General features: G+C 33.7%; 2 protein-coding genes across 17 annotated transcripts in view; one reads left to right on the top strand and one right to left on the bottom strand.

Moving 5' to 3' along the window:
* Window positions 1-13,768, top strand: part of LOC147349248 (histone-lysine N-methyltransferase SETMAR-like) — a 152,740-nt gene extending 138,972 nt beyond the window's left edge. Inside the window, exon 2 of the mRNA XM_086363584.1 lies at window positions 12,507-13,768. Within this exon, the coding sequence (XP_086219710.1) occupies window positions 12,507-12,875 (369 nt within the window). The 3' untranslated portion in view covers window positions 12,876-13,768. The remainder of the gene's footprint in view (window positions 1-12,506) is intronic.
* RALGAPA1 (Ral GTPase activating protein catalytic subunit alpha 1) overlaps window positions 1-22,069 on the bottom strand; it is a 214,175-nt gene that overhangs the window by 1,616 nt on the left and 190,490 nt on the right. For 10 of the 16 annotated variants that reach the window (XM_086363565.1, XM_086363574.1, XM_086363568.1 and 7 more), the window contains one exon: window positions 8,410-8,534. In XM_086363565.1, coding sequence (XP_086219691.1) covers window positions 8,410-8,534 — 125 coding nt within the window. Of the gene's footprint in view, window positions 1-7,782; window positions 7,814-8,409; window positions 8,535-22,069 lie in introns of all 16 variants that reach the window. The other 6 variants (XM_086363567.1, XM_086363571.1, XM_086363578.1 and 3 more) reach the window with 1 other exon arrangement.

Below are 22,069 nucleotides of genomic sequence, written 5' to 3'. Positions count from 1 at the left end.
AGGACAGAAAGGACAGGGATCCAAAGCACCATCAGCATGCACGTGAGGGCTTAAGAAGCAGGTGAGAAGGACCAATTCCTATCTCTGGGGTACAGAATATAATCAACAAAAGGGCCTTCACTGCTCAAACTGGAAAATAAAACAGCACCAAGCATTCCCAAAAGGGACTTAGTAGTATAAGACCATTAAACATGCTAGGAAGTTAAATTTAAATATGTTTTTAAGAAGGAACAAGATAAATTCCAGGGGGAGAGGAGGGTGAGGACAAGATCTCTCATCTGAAAGTCAGTTCAAAAAGAAAAAACTGCTCTTTCTCAAAGTGTCTCAATTTAGAAGAGATAAGTGATGCTCTTGTTTCCTTAAACTTCTGTAGTTACCAGTAGAGTCAGTAGATGTAATATTTGAAAGAAGCAAAAAAAATGAGTTCAAATTGGAAAATTCTTCATACCATGTACAAAGTAGTTCTTTTGTATGTTATTTCTATGAATTATGATTCTCTACACACTTTGCACACTATAGGCACTCAAATATTTCGTTAAAAATAAAAACCCCTGAAAAAACAAAAAATCTGCAAATAACAAAATTTTTAACATTCTGTATATTTTGAGGCACTTTAATCCAGGTTTCCTTTATGTACATAAAAATTATCTTTATGTGTGTCACAAACAAAGGTACATGACACAGGCTGCAGGCTTCAACCGACACAGCTCCTTACTCCGTAGGAAACTTTTGGCACATCTGTTAGCCACTGGAACTCCTCACTGACGCTCTGAGCTTGGGAATACTTATACTACTGCTTCCATATAATGAAACACTTGTGCCCAAGTTGAAGGTATGAATATTTAAAAAGAAACAATACCGTTCAATAGAGGTACAGATCCTACTGACATGTCTTAGGAAATTAAGAATGTATCTCTGTAGAACACTTCAAAATGTTTTCAAGGTCAAATAGTATACTCAAGAACAAGCGTATATTGTCAAGGAAAAAATATTTTATCACTAATCCTAATTCAGGTAAATTGTCCTCTTTTTCAAAGTAACTTCTCCAACATTCTTTTCTAACTGAAATGAGGTTGGCCTTCAAAATACAAGAAGGACATGTACTTCTCTGTTCGCCTTTACTCTTCCCAAAGATCTGAACTGGTTCATACTGGACCCATACTGGAAATCTTAGAGAATATGAATCCACGGCCCTTTTGAGGGGAGCACTGCAGATGGATGGCAGAAGGAAGGTGAAGAGCAGTAGCTCATGCTTTTTGGGTAATGCATACTTATTTCCGGCCAGTCATGAGAGGCCTTCCCATGTCTGTTTACCTTGAGATGGCCAATGTTTTCTAGTGGAGGTTTTGGGAGGAAGAGAACTATCACTGCATTTCTTTCTTTGTTGTGAATGAAGAAATGGAGTAGCAAGCAGAAGTGAGAAAACAAAAGAGAAGAGAGATAACAGATATGAGCGACATAGTGCAGAATTTTACAGGTGTTAACAGAGAAGCAGAGAAGACAGTAATCAGGTTTTATGAAATACAATTGGGCATGCGATGTGTTAGGGTGATGAAGTTTCACAATGGACAAATGCTTTGTACATTCAAATGTTATACTTACCCACTAACAAAACAAGTTCAAATAGGAAAAAAGAAAAGAAAAAAAAGGTCTATGAGCAATTCTATAAACATCTACCTTTTAAAGTGTTCATTGCACTGGTGGCAGGTTATCCTAATCACTCAATCATAAATTCTCTCGGGCTGTACTGTCCAACATGGTAGCCACAGCCACATTACAGTTAATTAAATGAAAATTTAAAATTTGGCTCCTTGATGCACTAGCCACTTTTAAAGTGTTTAGCAGTCACAAGTGGTTAGTGGCAACCGTAATGGACAGTGCAGACACAGAATATTTCCATCATCACAGAAAGGAATGCTGCTTAGAGTATGCCAAATTCAAAGAATATTTTTCTTCAAAAACAGCAATTCCTCTATGTCCCCTTTACTGCCTTCAAGGTGAAACCCCTTTCAGTCAACTGAGTCAAATCAGACTTTTTAGTATGTGTGTGCTATACAGCTATTAGGACCTCCTCACGTTTTAGCAAAAGATATTTGTGATGGATACTCAGCATACCCAAATTCCATAAATAATCGATGGTGGATAGATCTCAATTTTAGATTTAAAGAATAATGTGATACTTGCACTTCATTTCACATCCTACTCTAAGTATTGACTTACGTCACCTGAGACATAAAGAATATTGATTTATTTCTATCAATAAAATATTCTCAAGTATCAAGTTTAAAAAGTATACGCTCCTATGTTTTACAAAATGTATCTATTACTAATGTTTTTACAGTACTCACACAGACTGGTGTCTATATCTGGATGGTACAATATATTGATTTGTACTTTGTACACTGATTACAATGAACTTTATTACAAGAAACATGAAGAATATGACTTTGGGGATCTATAAAGATTATAAAAGGGCACTTAATGGATCATTATTTGTTGTGGCTTTGATTATACTACTTGCTGACAGGTATGACCCATTTAAAACTGCTAAAGTTACTGGAGGTACTCAACGATGCCTTTAAAAATGTGACTTTGAAAGCAGTTCTAAATAATAATGAACTAAGAGGTAGTGTCATGTTAGAAACAGCATGGGCCTGGGTTAGACAGACCTAAGTTAAATGACAAGTTTAGTTTGCTGGATACTGGGCAAACTAACCTGAGATAGTTTTCTTATTTGTAAAATGGAAACAATACTAGCTGTATTCCAAAGTTGTGGGAATGAATGCCTACAAATGCAAAGACCCTGGCATATAGCAGGTATATATTAAGTGTATACAATAAAACTACAATAAGAGCAAAAATTAACAGACTTTAAATCAAAACAGATGAAGATTAGAAAAGATGGGATAGAAACTAGAAATAGTTTTTGAAGAAAATGACCAATAACAAAATGTTAATTGGTAAAATGTGGAGAACATAACCGTTTAGTTTGGGGGAAAATAGAGCATTTATCCACTTTTATGTTAATATTCCTACAACATAACCTTTGTTAAAGAACAGATCACCCAAATAATCTTACTGCTTTAATATCGGTAAAGGAGTAGATACGTGGTTAAGATTAGTGTGGATGCACCACTGAATGTCATAAAGTTAACACATAATTTAAAATAAAATAACACAGAAATACAGGCAAACATGAGGTTTCTTATTAAGATATTCAAAAACTACCATTACTGCAGACTGAGAACATATCAGTCTAAACTTGTCATATTTTATCTCCTTACAAATAGGAAAACTGGATTTAGGATAAATGGTTTCATTTGAGTTCATGGAGATAAACAGGAGAACTAGGATTTAAATCCAGATAAGTCTGACTTCCAAAGCCCATAGTTCTCCCATGGCAACCTTAAAACTATATAAAAAATAATGAAGATTTTTCAATGGATGGAAAAGTAGAGCCTTCAAAATAAAAATTTTTAACAAACTCTAATTTGCAAACAAGACCGGTTACTGGGCAATTTCTTTCCTCCCTCAATATCAAGAAGGGACTGAAAATATTTAGACTAAATGAATCATTATATTAGTTAAGATCATGCACTCTGAAGTCAGACTCTGACTTTAGCAGGTGACTGGGTAAACTTTTTTGGTTTTCATCTCACAGAAGATTCAATGAGAGGATGCACAGTGATTGTTCAATTACTGTTATTTTCATCATACAAATTTTATATCTGAATGACTGGTCTATGTGAAAACCGAACCTAATAATTATTGTTATTAAAGGTTAATGGACTTTAATATTATTTGCTTCTTGGTCAACATACAAGCCAAATTTCTAAGTTCAAAATACTGAAAAGAGAATATACTTGGTTGCTTTAAATTTCAGGCTAACCTACTGATAAATAAATATCATTAGGAATTTGTTTTTAAAAACACAGTAAACAAACTTATAGCTTATATGTCAAAGGCAGTTGATTTTCTATTGGCACTCACAAATAATATTTAGGATATATATAAAATAACTATCTTCTGAAAAGCTAAAATCTTTTCTTCTAGATCATTTCAAAGCCTGGGAAAAGGAGAAAACTTTAATGGCTAAATTTTGATGATTCATTCCATTGAAAGATTCAAAGAGATGGGCCTGACAATTGTAATACTGTCTCATCTACATGTGGCAATATAGATTTTATGAATTAATAGCAAAACTGGGGTTGGAATAAAGAAAGATTAGATTCTACTCTAGGTCTTCATAATCATTATTTGGATTATTTGAATCTTATTACTAATTTTTAGAATATTTACTTAGGAACCTGTATGTTTTCTAAAGGTAATTATACAAAGTGGTATGTATATGTAGATATACGTATTACGAGTATATACAGTTGACCCTTGAATGTGGGGATTAGGGGTGCCAACTCTCTATGTAATGTGCCTGTGACTTATAGTCAGCCCTCTATAATGCAGTTCTCCCTATAGGTAGGTAGGTCTTGTTCCTCTGTATCTGTGGTTCTGCATTCACGGATTCAACCAAACTAATATTGTGCAGTACTGTAAAATGTGCTACTGAAAAAAAAATGCATGTGTAAGTGGACCTGTGCAGTTCAAACCCATGTTGTTCAAGGGTCAACTGTACATGTATATGCATATATGTATATATGTATGTATATATGTGCATATTCAGAGGGAGTCAAATACCAATCAACCCTTTACTATTTAAAATACTAAAATTTCTAACACTTTGTAGAGAAACAAATCCAAAGGGAGGTATCTAACACTAGCTCAACTAAAATAATAGAGTATTAGAGGTAATTCTAGATATGCTACTAACAGAATGTATTCAAAAATACTTATGGCTGATGATAGTAAAAAAACGTAACACTGGAAAAGACTTGGGACGGGGGAGAAAAGACAAGACTTACTTTGAGAAGATAATGTGACAGTAGGGGAAAATATCAGGATTTTGAACTGCCAATATAATCTGACCAAAAAGAGGAGTAATTTCAAAGTTTAGAGTCAGAGGAGAGGTGTTCATGAATATTAAGACATTGAAAAAGAAGGTCACTGTAAAACTTTTGATATTTTCCACACACATGCCTGACAAAGATAAAGGGATTTTTTTCCTGTAATTTTTTTTTAAAATAAAGGACATGAAAAATCTAATAATGTTTTAATGTGGTTATGGAAGATCAACAACGTGTGACATCACGATATCTCCCTCAATGACCTTAGGGATAAAAATAATTTCCCTTAAGTATCAGTCTACTGCTACAGACAGAGTCCATTTTGAGAAAATACAGTTATGAAATTTATGGATCAACTATGATACACCAAAAATGTTTTTCATGTCTATTTAAATAATACTAACAATTACCTAGAAAAATCCTCCTTGGATTTCAATGTCATCACAACTGATAAATTACTGTTATACAGGAAGTAGGTATTAAATAAGCTTGAGCCAAGTAAAGTAAACTTAAGGTAGTATTTTTCCACTATTCTACTGAATAGAATTATATTATTATAATATTATAATTCTACTGGTTTGAAGGAACAGATTATATCCTTTATATGATTATTATATTGATATTCCTTTAAAACATAATTTCAATTTATTGCATTAGTATTGATTAGTATTAGTTTATATAGATGTGGTATGCATAGGCTTATCTAAATTGATTCTCATCTGCAGTTCTGAATGCCATTTCCTCAGTGTGGCAAATCAATTTTTTCATTATATTAAAAAGTAATAATGAACCTAAAAATCTTCACACTACTATGCAATTTTTGCAAACCATAAGTCAGGTCCATATGGCTATTATGTGGCCTATTTTATGTCTTCTCTCTACACTTTAAAATAACTTTAAAGGGAGTTCTGCATGTATCAGTTGGTTTGTGATAGGAAAATAAAAATTTGAGCTGACTGGGGAAAACAATCATTCTTCAGATGTCATTATGTTTTTGCTACTGTAAACGGGTAAAGGTTTCCTTTTTTATATTATTGTGTTGAGTTGAAAACCACTCTGGGGTCTCTCTGGGGGTCTAGGGGTGAAGACTTCACTTTCCAATGTTGGGGTGTGGGCTCCACCCCTGGTCAGGGAGCTAAAACCCCACATGCCTTGGGTCCAAAAAACCTAACACAAAACAGAAACAATATTATAACAAATTCAATACAGACTTTAAAAATGGTCCACATTAAAGGAAAAAAAAAAACCACCTTAAAACTACTCTGATAAAAATTTTAACTTTCATAACTATTCAAGTCTATAAAAAAGCATAAAAATGTATTCAGTAATATTGGAAAAGTTATTTACAGGTAAAAAGACCTTTTAAAAAAAATTCAAGGTCATGTTTCTAGTGTTTCCTAAAAGCAAAGACAACTGAAAAAAAAATTAACCAGGGACTTTGCTGGTGGTCCAGTGGCTGGGACCTCTGGGCTTCTTCTAATGTGGGGGCCAGGGTTCATTCGATCCCTGGTTGGGGAACTAGATCCTGCAAGCTGCAACTAAGACCAGGCACAACCCCCTCACCTCCAAATTAACCAAAGAGCCTTGACTTGGCTGCTGTATCATCCTTTACCTAATGTCTCAGAATGTGAGAATACTACTTACTTCCCATATTATGTATCTGGTCAAATGTGCAGGATAATACATAAAATATAAGAAAAACATTAAGAACAGGAATATGAAGGACTCCAGCTAGTAAACAACTACAACATAAAAACTGACAGCCTGTATACATTTAAGGGGAGAAGTTAGTCTGAACATGGTCTAATCAATATTTTCACTTGTGAAACTTATGGTTCAACTATATGATACACAAAAGTGTTCATGTCTATTTCAATAATGTCTGATATTTTATCAGATATTCTCTATTATTAAAAATGAAATGTCCAAGTATACTTAACTAGTTTTTACTTTGTTGTCCATTAATTTATTTTTAGTATCTTTCTTTTACCATCATTCTTAATGCCAAGCTGAGTAATTTCAGATAGTGTCAATCCACCAAAGCAAAGATTAAGACTTTTTAATCTTTCAAAAGATTGAACCCAGTCTAATATAATTTTCTCTTTGTTAGGTATTTTATATTATTAATTGAAAGGGCTCCAAGTTTCTTTGTAAAATTATTTTTATAATGGCCAATTAAGTGGGTGACAGGAACGGAAACTTTAATTTCACAGACTAAACCTCAATTGAGAATTATTGTTATTTTTTTCAAACCAATTAGGCCAGAAGAGGAGTACTGTGCCTATTAAACTTATTTAATACAAAGAAAACTTATATAATATAAAGAGAATTTGAAGGCTTGTTATAATGAATTTCAAGTATACCGTATTCTTTTTTCCTGCTTCCCCTGAACATCATTAAAAAAGTCTTTGTATTTCAGGTGCCTAGTACAGTGTAAGGCACACAACAATAACTATTTGATGAGTAAGGATATCCAGTAACAATGCAACACATTACAAAATACAGACACACCATTTCAGTTCAGGAGGACTACTTTTTCATGCTGAGAAACAAAAAGGTCAATACAACAAAGTGTAACTAACTTCAACCAAGGGTTCTATTATTAGTTATTTTTATCCCAGAACCAATGTTAGTGTTTCATGCAGACCTAGGTTAGTAAGTAGAATTCTGGAAGAAATTTAGTGACAATTTCTGAAATGTTTAGTATGAACCAGGGCAGTGTTAAGTTTGCTTATTAACTGAGTTACAAGCTTAGTGCTTGCTAATTTTTAAAAAAGGAAATGGGGGAAGAACAAAAGGTGTTTTGTGTGACACTTTGTCTTACCTTCAGATAAACAGAACTGATATTTAATGATCTAAAGAGGGAAAATAAAATAAATGAAACAATCATAAGGAGTGCAAAGTATTACAGAATAGGAAGGCCATGAGTCATTTATTTTCTTACTGATTTCTTCAAAATTAGTTAATTGTAAAAATGCAGTACCCTCTTATAATCTTCAGTATTACAAATAATTTAATCTGTTAAGTACTTCTAAATCTAGACCAGTTATTTTAACTTTATTTGTAAAATCAGAACTAATAGGCAATATTCTTGGCCATAAAATTTGATCCTCCGAATTTGAGAGTGCCTGCTCAACTGTGTTTCTTTTGCAGATACTTCAGCAATGATTCTGTGAAACAAAATTGTTACTGCCCTTTAACTAAGATAAAATGTAGTGTATGTGTTTTTAATGAAGACCGTTGACGTTTAAAAGAACTGTATTTAGGTAAAAGAAAGTATAAATCAAATTTATAGGCCAAAATGAAAATAATGATGAAAAATATCTATACTTCAATGACTGGAATTGTATGCAACTAAGTTTTCATTAAGAGTTTTTTTTCTCAGAACAAAAGGGTATTGCATTTCAAGTTCGAATAATGACCAGTAACTAATACTTGCTTTTAACCTTACCGGCATCAGATGGTAAATGATGGTAGGGAGCTGGAGAAAAAACCTGTGCTGCAAAATCTTCAAATGTCGTTGGTTCTAAATGGTGCTGGACAATCGTTTGCAGATACCGTGCTCTCTCCTCATAGCTGATTTCCTTCAGTTAAGGTTGAACTTAAATGCAGCTTACATTGGAAAAGAACAGATCTGCTCAAAAAGGCCTATCACTGCTAAGCCATTACTTCTTAATAAATATATTCGCCAACTATCCTTGCATATCACTAAGAGTATGACTTTGTAAAGAGTAAAAAATTATAGCTATTAACGTAAGTTTACTCTTCCAGACACCATTATACCTGGTAGCTTAACAGGGATACATTTATTAGAATATAACTAACAGAAACTGTTGGAAGAAAGAAAGGTTAACAGTTTACTTGGAAGAGGATTCAACTGCTACCAGGGTAGCCTAGGCTCATCTTATCTGGTTAATCAGCTTCGATCTGCAGATGTACTCTGAAAAGCCACATGATAAATATTATAATGCTGCTTAAAATACTATGTCTGAAATTCTATTTTTCATTTGCAATGATTTATTGTGAAAAATTCCTGCATATCTTCTTCTTTTTCTAAATCCCTGCATTTTCCCAACAATTGTTCTCATTTTGAATGGAAGACTACTGTTGCTGTAATCCTTGAATAACTCCATGCAGTTAAGATAAATACACAGTTGAATCTGTATGTCAGAAAAAAATACCTAGTCAATTATAACACTGAAACAGGCAGGAATATTTGCAAAGAGTCCACAGGACTCCTAAATACTGTCTAACAAAAGCATCTACAGGGCACTGACACTGACAGAAAAATACTGTACTTCCCTTTCACCACATTTTCTTCTCTGATATTATTGACAAGCAACCAGTACCTTGAAGTGTTGTTGCTTTTGAACAACCCACTCCAGGCTTCCTGTTTCAGCAGGCCTGATTGTGCTGTTAGCACAGAGAGGGCGAGAAAGAGAGAGAATATTTCTGTTGTTCACGAAAGCAACTATGGAAATGGCTGTCAAAATGTAGAGCAGCAGGCAGCAACATACAATTATCAGGAAAAACTCACATGCTGACTTCATGTCGTATAGTTCCTGAACTGAGAAATCAGTTAACCTTTCTGCCACAACTTTTGAAAGTTTTCCTGCTGTACTCAGTGTGCTATGTTGATAGGCTTTACATAAAACATATAAATAAGTATGAAGGATAATAAAAATTTGCCTATTGCTTCTTCTCTATTCACTGAATTTTTGCTAAAACCCATTTTAATATTTTACCCTCAAAATTCATTATTCTCTCTTTTTAAAATTCCAATTCAATTGTTGTTCTTCAGTTCTTTAAACTGTAGACCAGGTCTATAATCAAGACCAAGAAAAAAATTTGAGAGGAAGATAATTTAAAATGTTAATTCAGTGGGAGATCCCATAGCAAGTTGCATTTACAAGGCATTATTGAGAGAAACAAAGTTAAGTCTATATTCATTATGCACTTAAGACTGTGATGTCTTTTGCCATCTAAATGATTTGAGTAATCTCTTATACTACATTTTATGTATCAAATATTCAAATAATCTTAATTCCAATTCCTTATAATCCATTATTTTCACTTCTGGGGCTGAACTTCAAAATAATTTCACTCCTGCAATGGGGAGCAACAGGAAAAGATGCTATATTAAAATGATCAGCAGTAAGGATTTTATAGAAGGATCATGCAGACATTTTTGAGTGTTAACCTAGAAAAGTAATATAGCACTTTTAAAAGAGAGTATATGGTTATAAATGAAAGGGGATGAAACTGATGGTTCAATCTAAATAATACCACATATCTCACAACTTGTTGGAAAGTACTTTTTTCATTGGGGGAGATTCACAGCTGCCGAATTTTCTGCAGTTAATAGAGTCCTTTGATTCACAGCAGTGCCCCTTGTACAAAAAATACTGGCCTTTGTGTATTACCAGAAACTAATTTTCTATTTGGCTGAAAAGGGAAAAATGGGGTTATTGCTTCTCCCTCCTACAGAGCTTTTCATTATGCCTGATGCACTCAACTTCTAAGCTCTTCTGAGAAAAAAAATAACTGAAGAGGCAAGAGGTAGAAAAATGAGCTTGTTAGCACATTAGAAGTGAAGTATCTTGGTGGGCCCTAGAAATTCCCAGTGGTGTGTTAACTTATCACTCTATGCATGCTGGCACTGATAGTCTCCCAATTGATCACTCTCTTTTCGCACCAAAGGTGCTGCCAGGAAGCAAAGGCTGAAGGCCCACAGGAGAACAGTCTGCTATCAAAACAAGCTGTTTTTAAAAGTCTGCTTGAATGGGTAAAATGCTTCATGAAAAGTAGGGTGGAGACACCTACCTGCTTTTAAAATGCTCTACTTTCAGAGGGCCTATAAATGAAATATTTTACTTTATCTTATTATATTTAGAGTTTACACAAAAATTAGGCAGAGAGAAAGCAAATTTAGTATTTCTAAAGCAAGGAGAATACTTCCAAAGTAGTAAAATTTATTAGAACAAGAAATGAATATCTAGAAAAGATACATTTTGGGGTATAATTCTATTTTACTATATAAAAGGTGATTCATAAAACTCTGAAGAAACTTCAATATATAAAACTATACAAACTGAAATTATCTAGACATAATGTATTCATTTTGTAGAAAAACCACATGATGTATTTAATAAAATTGCAAAAAAACATTAGAGGTAATAATGCTCACTAAACAATTTTTAAAGTCCAAGTATAGGTGGCAGAGTAAAGGAAAACAATCACTGATGGTTGAATTTAAATGAAAAACTGTAACGGTGATGTCTGCAGTTTCCTTTTGGGGGATTATTTTCAGAAAATAGTTAGCTTAGTAACAGTAGACTACAGTAAACCACATTCTAAAAGCTAAATTCTTTTTAATTTTCCAAGTTTGCTGTAGTCAAATAAAGCACAAACAATAATATCAAAGCAACCCAATCTACATACTTACGTCTTTTCTTCTTTTACTTTGGAAAACATATATTAAGGTGATATACTGAACTTGAAGTACTTAAACCATAATCCTGAGTCCACAAACAAGGAGCCTTTTGTGACTAAGATGATTATAAAGTTCCAAACAGTGATGTTAGCATCTGCAATGGTAACCATAATTCCAAACAGTTAATTCCTACATGTCCTTAAAATAGGTTACCCACTTACTCCTTAAAAGGCAGCTCTCTAGGGAAGAGTTATTAGTACCTACAAATTGAGTGGCCTACACAAACCTGATGGATAATAACAATTCAAGCTATATTCCTACTGCAATTGTATGTTGCCATTGGCATTGAAATTACAAATGAAATGGGTGAGATGCTAAAAAGGTGATGGCATACTTACAAATTCAGAGTAAAACTTAAAGTACAAGTCTAAGTTGAATTAAGACAGTTTTTGTTGCAAATCTAAAACAACCCAAGCCAAAACTAGCTAGTAAAAAACCATTTGATGAAGGAGACTTTTGGCTGGTAGGAATCTTTAATACAGAACTAGCCAATCAAAAGAAATAACACACAGGTGCTGCAATCACAGCAATATAATTATCCACTAATCCTCCTTTCCTTCTACTTTCTGCAAAAGCAGAAATGGGGGGAAGGAGTATTACCCATTCTAAAAATAAGAAAAAGGAACTAAATATTTTTTATAGTATAAATAGTTTAAACCCAATCTGTACTTCATTAACACAATGTTAACATCAGTATGCATTTTAAGTAACTACTTTTGATTTTAATGTGAAATAATAATTAATGGCCCTGTGTCACTGGATCAAGATCAGCTGTCATGAAACTAGGGTTCAATTTCAGCCCACTCCTGGAAAGAGATGCATGAATTCTCTGTGCCACATCTTAATGTGAATGTTAAAAACAGTTATTTTGACCTCTGACTCAAGTCCTTCTATCAGGTTGGTGCAAAAGTGCGGTTTTTGCACTGTTGAAATTTGCCGTTTGATACTGGAACACATTCTAAATTAATGTGGTTATGTTATACATCATCTTATTTGCAACTCTTGCTTTTTTTTTTTTTTGCTGACTTATTACTTGCTGTTTACATTTATTTTAGACTATGGAAATAATGTTAGATAAGAAGCAATTTCGAGCAATTTTCTTATTTGAGTTCAAAATCAGTCGTAAAGCAGCAGAGACAACTCACAACATCAACAACTCATTTGACCCAGGAACTGCTAACGAATGTACAGTGCAGTGCTGGTTCAAGAAGTTTTGCAAAGGAGACGCGAGGCTTGAAGATGAGGAGTGTAGTGGCTGGCCATCTGAAGTTGACAACCATTTGAGAGAGACCATCGAAGCTGGTCATATCACAACTACATGGGAAGTTGCGGAAGAACTCAACATCAACCATTTTATGGTCTTCCGGCATTTGAAACAAATTGGAAAAATGAAGAAGTTCGATAAGTGGGTGCTCATGAGTTGACCAGAAATAAAAACATTGTTTTGAAGTGCTGTCTTCTCTTATCCTATGCAACAACAATGAAGCATTTCTTGATCAGACTGTGACAGGCAACAAAAAGTAGATTTTATACAACAACTGGCAATGCCCAACTTAGTGTGGTGAGACCAAGAAGCAGCTCCAAAACACTTCCCAAAGCAAAACTTGCACCAAAGAAAGTCATGGTCACTGTTTGGTGGTCTGCTGCCCATCTGATCCACTACAGCTTTCTGAATCTCAGTGAAGCCATTATAACTGGGAAGTATGCTCAGCAAATCGATGAGATGCACTAAAAACTGCCACAACTGCAGCCAGCACTGGTCAACAGAAAGGGCCCAATTCTCCATGACAACGCCCAAGTGCGTGTCACACAACCGACACTTCTAAAGTTGACTGAATCGGGCTACTAAGTTTTGCCTCATCCGCCATATTCACCTGATCTCTCACCTGCGACCACTTCTTCAAGAATCTCTACAATTTCTTGCAGGGAAAATGCTTCCACAACCAGCAGAATGCAGAAAATTCTTTCCAAGAGTTCATTGAATCCCAAAACAACATATTTTTATGCTTTAGGAATAAACCAACTTATTTCTCGTTACTAAATAATGTGTTGATTGTAATGGTTTTTATTTTGACTAATAAAGATCCATTGGAGCCTAGTTATGATTTAAAATTCACGGTCAGAAACCACAATTATGTTTGCACCAACGTAATAAATAGCAAGTGTTATCTCCATGTGGACACTTTTCAGTACCAGTTTAAGAAATATATAAATGCATTCATTTGCAAGAATGCTTTGATAAAACTTGTCTATGGTACGTACAAGAGGAACTTCTGAGTTATTCTGAGAAAACTGATTTCTCATGAGAAAAAAGAGAATATGAAGAAAAGAGATGGTAAATAGTTAATTAGTGCCACTTATTTCAACTTTACTAATGTATAGGAAAAACAGACAAAAGGTAATTTTTTTAAAGGTAGATTTGGTTTTTAATTTTTCATTCTCCATAATAATTTTCTTAACAATACAGTGTAATCAGGGGATTTATACGTCCAATGTAATTTGTGACTAGCTTCAAAGAAATTGAAACTTGTGTGTATGTATGTGTGTTTATATATGTATATATGTGTGTACACATGTAGTATGTAAGAACGAATATAAAGTATAATTTTTCATAAAAAGGTGTTACGAAAATTATAAGCAGACATCAAAGGCCTATCACTGCCTAACTAATTCCTCTTAAATTCAAGTTTAATGTTTTCTTTCCAAAACAAACAAAACCCCTACTGACTCCTTTTTGAGTAAAGGCAAAGTATGAAGTATCTGTATCTGTGCTTGACAGCACAGCCTCAGGGATTCAAGGCCCATTCTGAAATTCCTAATGCAGTAAGCACTTGCCCACACTCATAGGAATGTGGTTTCTTTGCTGTTTTACCAGTTAGGAATTTCGTCTGCCTTCTCTCTATAGAAAATTCCAAGAATGGTAATTGCAGGAAGAGAGAGAGTTTTGCATAGTGACTTAAATTTTTTTGTGAATACTACCTACCTTATTTACAAAGTTTGCAAGATGGTTGGTAGCTTGGTATTGACTCTGGTGGGAGTTTTCACATCATGGAACTCAATAAATGCCACCAATCGAGCCTCTTCCTGCTCTCCAGAGCCAGCTGTTAAGCACCAAGTGCGCCTCTTTCCTCATGCTTGTTCTTCTAATAAACTAGTGGGAGACTAATGTCTGAGGGCGGAGGCCATGCCGTTCTATCTTAATATCTCCAGCACCTAGTACAAGACCCAGTAGTACTCCTTGACTGTTTATAAACTATAGAAGGAATGAATCAAGTTGGTTGATAATTGATTAGGAGCCTGTTGATTTCCCTGGTGGCTCAGATGGTAAAGTGTCTGCCTACAATGCAGGAGACCTGGGTTCAATCCCTGGGTTGGGAAGATCCCCTGGAGAAGGAAATGGCAACCCACTCCAGTATTTCTGCCTGGAAAATTCCATGGATGGAGGAGCCTGGTAGGCTACAATCCATGGGGTAGTGAAGAGTAGGACACAACTGAGCGACTTCACTTATGCAGAGAGCCTGCTTCCTCTAATCCCAATTAGGCTCTCCAGAGACAAACCCCTTGGGGCAAATATAGTTGGGACCTTCCTAAGATTGAATTTAGAGACAGAGTTTGAATCTTACTTATGAGGAAGAGTTTGGTTCTACCCCTATCCTTAATCTAGCTGACTTTTTTTTGAAAGAAGTGAGTAAAGCACTGTGTATACCTATGTAAGGTATAACATTAAAAGAAAGCTGATATTAACATAAAATAACTGCCCACAGAAGAAATGCTATAATGTTCAACGTAATCACAACTCATTACAATTTAGCACTGAAATAAACATTTTGTCCCACTGGTTGGGATAATTTTTTTTTTAAGAAATTAAAAAATTTTTCATCAATTCTACTTATCATCCAAGTGGCCATCTGCAGTGAAGGGAGAAAAGGAAAGAAACTGGGAATATCTCTGTAGATAAAATAAAATGAAAGGTATTTTCAAAATCATTTTAGGCAGAAATCCAAAACTGCTCTGTACACTCTAAGAAGAGAGGTAAAAATATCCTTGAAAAAAATACTTGGGAATTTAAATATTTAAGGTTTTAAAAAGGCAATCTTGAGAGGACTGATCCCAAGGCATCATTTAGAGAGAATATTTTAGGACAAGTCAGAACTTGAGGAAGGATACAACAAAGATCTACCAACATTAATTTCAGGAAACTCAGCAAAATGCTTATTCAACAATAAGCTTTGCCTTGAAGGAGAATATAAAGATTTGCTTAGAAAAACAAAGCTGCTGACTGACTGGTAGTTGGGACTAGAACCTTGGTCATTTAAGAGTCCAGTGCTTTTCTACAGACTATCTCAATGATACGAATTTTAGATGGAAAAAAAAGTATAAAAGGCATTTTAGTCAGCTCAGGATGGCCAACACAATGACTATTAGCTTAACTTCTAAGATTGGCAATTTTCAAAAAATGTTTGTTTATATAGTTGAATCCCATATGTAGTATAGTAAAAATCTATAACATGATCTAAAAAATGAGAAAATAAACCACATTTGGCTTTTCAGTTCTAAAAGGCCATGAAATATTTTCAAACATTCTGAAGTAGTATCATTATAGGATCTTGAAAACATAATGGAAAATTAGAATTTTATTGAGATATAGTATATAGGTAGATATATTTTATAAGTACAACTCAAGGATCTCATGACTATTATTATCAGGAGTAAAGTGGGATACCTTCCTGAAATACACAGGGCAATGAAGTATCCCACAGACTAAAAGGCACCGCTCCTTTATAAGATAAAAGTAAGGTATATTGCTTACTTTATAAAGATCTAGTAAATTAACACTCCATTTCTTTCCTACAGCAACTAATTTCTTTAAGGAACATGGAGTCTAGTTCATATGCAGTAAAAATAAAATTCTCCTACATAAACAGCATGAATCTTAGAATTGTTAAACAGAAATTCTGAAAATCCACAACAGGTTATGACAAATAATTGTGTATGATTTTTATGATGTCTAATATTAATGAAATTCTTTAGTAGTTGATACTATCTACACCATGAAGGAAAAGCTGTGATTTGTCAGAGTAGACAAAGCTGGGCTTTAATCCATCCTTTTAACCATACTGCCAAGTCTATATTGTTTTCACTGCGTCTCAATTAGGAGACAGGCAGGACACCTGGTACTTCTTTATCTAAGTCCCATGGGCTGCCAGATGACTCAAAATCCATAACAGGTGCTAAGGCACTGTGAGGATAGTCCTATTATTGAAAGCTGGAGTTGTATAAAATTTGGACCATATATAATTGCTCATAAATCAGTCAATTATTAAATGAAAACAGTAAGTAAAAAGTTGATAAACCCAATTCTATATAACAAAATTTATGTAAACACACTTAAAAAGATTAACCTTAAATAAATAGGATTAAAAATTTAAACCTACCTAAAGGTTCTGAAAATCCTTCCTGATTTAATAATCCAATAATCATTGGCAGCTTCTAAAAAGCACTAACATTATCAAATATGTATATGTTTCACTTTCATGAAAGCTGTATAAACCAAATCATCTACAAGAAAAACTAAGTTACTTGGATTTCAAATTTAATACAATTAAAATTTTGTACTCTCATTCTCAGTAAGATCTGCTTGAAAATATTATCACTAAGTAATAATGAGACTTTCACAGTCAACAGAGAACTGCTTCAGAACTACTAAGTATTAGAGTAAGAATTTTTAAAATATTGAGGGAAAATTAGAAACAATCACTTGTGTTTTTTCCTTTTAGGAACAAAAATTTCAATACATTAAGTTAAGGAAATCAATGTGTTTGGAATAAATACTAAACTTGGGTTATGTCAGAAGACTGCAAAAAGGGAAAAAATAACTAAGTGAAATTTTACAGTGTACAATTACTTAAGTGTTATCTCTACCTAAATGTGCACTAACTTAATTAAGATTTTGTTTAAATGCTATAATTATTGGGAGTACACAAAGTGATTTATTATCATGGTAAATAGTTACAGGGTACAGCAACCCATCATTTAAGACAGTGTCATAGAATCTATGATAAACAATATATTGGCTTAAACTAATGCACTATATGCCCCCAGGGAATAACAGGCTCAGAGACAGGACTTTAACGTTAAAATCTACCCATTAATCTTGACTTAACTATAATCTATTCTGTAGTAAAAGGAAGAATGGGTATTCAATGAATTACTGTTTTTGAAATATTGCACTGGGTGCTCATTTACTAAAACAATTTAAGCGGATATGAGAGATGGAATAGTAGTTAAATTTTACAGAATGTTACTAATTTTATAAAACATGCATTTGATTTTCCTTCAGTTTAGCAAGGACATCAAAATTTTAAAAATCTATAGATTGAAAAACTTTTCTTAAAATAACTCTCCCTGATCCTTTGAAAGGACATGTTGTATAAATTACAATACTGCAGTATAATTTAGTCAACTTAATTTCTGCTGGAAAAAAAGAATCATCTATGGAAATATATTATAGGGTCAGGATCTTGGGGGCTGAAATAAGCTTTTAATATTTTTTTAAGTTGTACATCATTGTTTTTTTTGCATGAGAACTTCCAACTGCTTGATTAGACTGACCAGAAGAAAATGTAAAGACCTAGAGTGGTGTTTATATAAATATTACAGCATACACTGACTCACTTTTAAAAAAGATATCCAAAATAGAATTCAAGGAGAGAAAGATAATCATGAGTGACTGAAACAGGCATCACCTCATTTAAATGATAAATCTAGTATTTAACCTTAAGATTTGTGACTGTTATGCATAAAATTGATTTATATTTCTGTATCAGTATAGCTTATATATATTCAGATGATATTCAGGAATTGTTAAAAGCACACAGTAAAGGAAATTAAGTCAAATTTGTCTCTAACCTTATGTGATGTATAAACTTTGGTGGTTTTAATCCACTGTCCTTTATTTTAAATTTCTATCAGGATTACAAAACATTATTTTCATTTCATTTAAACATAAAAATATCCTAAAGGAAAACTGATTTTTGCTCTGCTATAATTTTGTGGGCTGTTAACGGAATTACTACAGGTGGTTGCTTAAATATATTTATTTGCTTTCTTTTTGATAGCAGGTATGTGCTAAATAAAAATCAACACCTTTATCAAGAGAGAATAAGTAAATGTAGAAACATCAGTTCTACAACAGCTATTTTGCTGCTTCTCTTTTTCTCAACAGCAATTAGTAAAGCAACCCCTTCCCCTCCTCCCTAGTGCCGTCAAGCTGTTCAGAGCAGTTTGCAACTCGACAATGGTACCATTGTGAATGCTCTCTGGGCTTCCTTCCCACAGAGAGTTAAATGGGCAGTTCCTGCTGCCCATGATTGGTGTCCAGTGAAATAATACTCAAGAGCCAGGTTTTATCAGCTTCACGCCAAAGAAGTGAAGCCAGGGAACCCAAGCCTTCATATCATACTGGACCATATGCCAACCCTGATGGCCCCAAAGGTTTATCACTAAGAATCAGGATCCATCATGTCCCTTGTGAAATTTCACTTCACATACCTTATGTGAAATGCAAAGCTTCACTAAAAACCGAACCTTCTTTACAATTGGCATGAACAGATGGACGGTAACAGTGGTTTGGCAAGCAAAAGTTAAGATTTAAATAGGCTGTATTCTAGTGTTTGAGAGGAAAAGCAGTTAGAAGAAAATGCGGAGATCTGTGATCCATAGTTTAATTTTAATTCCATTATTGAGTTACTAAAAATTCAATAGCAAAATCCCTTATATTTAGTAAAGGAAATTAATGGATTAAAAGCACCGCAATTCCTTCATTAAACAAGGTTAGAGTAATTTCAGCTTTACATCCTTCATTCTTTGCTCTCTGAAATCCCCAAATAGCATATGAATCTACTACTGTTTTTTATATTTAAAAGAAGACTAGAATAAAACTTACATATTATGTAGTAGGTATACTTAATAATAACGTAGGCACACTAGTGCATCTTTGTCACTAATATCAACAACATAAGGGTTTAATAGAGAAAAAGTTCCTTTCTAGCACAGGTCAGAAGTTCGTAAAGATACAGAAGTAGAGAAACTTCAAGTTTTGTTTTTACGGAAAAGTTGGACAATCACCTGATAGTTTTCTAGTTTCTTTCTGGTGTACTATGATATAACCCAACTATCTAGATTGGACCATATGCGGACCATACTGTCATGCTGGATGTGACAAAACAGGTAAGATGCTGGTAGTGCTTTCTTTTCCTATCAGAATAGGATAAAAATACTTCATCTGTCAATACATGTTAAAGTATAATAATATGTAAAAGCACATTTTCTGAGCTCTTGCTACATGGCAGACAGGCTGCTTAGTGCTTCATATGGATAATCTCATTTAATCCTTACAACATTCCTGAGTTTGGTACTCTTTTTACAGATTAAATAAAAATCAGACAGAAAGACAGTGACACACTTAATAAACGGTTCTGGATTCTGAAGCCCATGCTGATTTCCCAACAGTCAGCTGCCACACTTTAAAAAATAATTAATTTATAATTAAGGACTTAGGATAGTCTGTATTTATCAATATTATCTTTGGAGGAAATGATCTACAAAAGACAGTAGATATATAAATTTATGTAGTTTCTCAATAAACTCACTTTCTTCTAACATGAAATGGCAGCAATATTGATGGGCCTCCCTAAGAGGTTTTATAATGTTCTATCGTAATGAATGGCAAACTGCATTAGCGGAGCCAATCAATTACATTTCATTTCGTTTTGGCTCTTATACTTTTGCAACAGGTTCTTTACATTTGAGTAGCAGAACTGCAGGGATAACAAACTGTGACTAATTGAAGAATGATCATTGACTTCTGGTAATTTGTCTGATAAAGTTAAACAGAAACCCATTTCTGGCATTTACGAAAAAAGTCAAATCTAAACAGATTAGAAGAAATCAAATGATATTGGTTTGGTAGGGAAGAATATTAAATCTAGGAGGAAAGTGTTTTTTTAAAAGATAACCATTTAGTTTCATAATATCCCTTATAATGTATATTTCAGAATATTACATATGTATTATACACATATATACATAAAAATCTAAAAATATAAACGGCAAGGATTATAACAGACATGCTCCATTCCACCTACTCAAATCTCACCTTTGAGGCCCAGATTTTCTACACATTCTTCCCTAGTTTTCTGACTCCAAAGTAATGATCTTTTCTTCAGGACTCCCAAAGCATTTTATCTACAACCTGACCGTGACACATTTTACCTTGTGTAATTTTTAGTGTAAATATATATTCTCTCTCTTATTAAATTATAAACTTTATAAGAGATTACCATCTGATTTGTCTTTGCATTTCTCTCAAAATATTTACCATTACTATGTAAGTGATCAATAAATATTTTTGATAGAAGAAAAACAGTATAGTTCTATCTTCTTACCTGGTGGTGGTTAAACTAATTATTCATCATATTTAAGACTGATAAAAGTTTTTTCAAATTATATCTTGGAGTAAGAAAGGCTAAGAAGAAAACTTAAGAAAACTAAGACATGGGAGATGGTTAATTTTATGTCAACTTGGCTAGGCCACGGTACCCAGTTTTTGGTTAAATACCAGCTTAGATGTTGCTCTGAAGGTAATTTTTAGGTGTGAGTACTATCTCTACCCTAACTCCCACAGATTTCAGACTTGCCAGTACCCACAACCATGTGAGTCAATTCCTTAAAATCAACCTCTCTCTCTATATATACTTAAGAACACACATCCTACTGATTGCTTCTCTGAGAACCCAAATACAATATGATTATATACTATAACTTCTGAAAATTTTCTATGTATAATAGGTCTCACATTAAAGAAAAATAGGATGTATATAATATCAACATATTTAACATTTATACACAGTCTTAATGTCTCTGGAATCAAAACAAATAATTTAAAATTTTTATTTAAGAAAAAGCCATGATATGACTTTTAATCATGAAATTGATGTTTTAGAATTATATTCTTACAAAAAAGTCAAAAACATCTAAAAAAAACCCCAAACCCCACACCAAAACACACATACACTCTCTTTCAACAGGTAACTACTAAATGATGGCTAAACATCAACCTGAAATAGTCCTCAGGTCCAGTGGTTACCCAGAATGTGCCTACTCTTCCTCCCCAGTGATGCATTTCAATTCTAACTGCATGATCAAACCAACAAATTGAGCTCGAGACAAAAAAAAAAAACCAACAAAACCTAGCTGAGAAAGTCAGAAGTTGTAAGGAAATGCTTTTCAAGTACAAGTAATGCAAGAAATGACAAGTGAAGTGAAGGAGAGGTTTCAAAGCTTGAAAGACAGTCATCAATACTGACAGATTACTGTAATTCTGGCTGCCAGCATGATCGATTTGGGCAGCATATGACAATCAATATTGTCCTCGTTTAGTGAACAGCATTAGATTCATAGATACAGAAGATGTTCCTAGGATAAAATTTAAGCTGTATTTAATGATCATAAATAGCACAATTTATGCTGTGGAATCTTAGTGGGTACTTTTATTGGGCATAAAATAACTGACACAGCAGTTCAATTATCCAAATATAATTGAGTTTATTACATATTC

This window comes from Bos grunniens, chromosome 21, assembly GCF_055505025.1.
Source record: "Bos grunniens cultivar Pamir isolate PY7600 chromosome 21, Bosgru_T2T1.0, whole genome shotgun sequence".
NCBI classification, from domain to species: Eukaryota; Metazoa; Chordata; class Mammalia; order Artiodactyla; family Bovidae; genus Bos; species Bos grunniens.
Note: the sequence above shows the minus strand (reverse complement) of the source record. Positions and strands in the feature narration are given on the sequence as shown.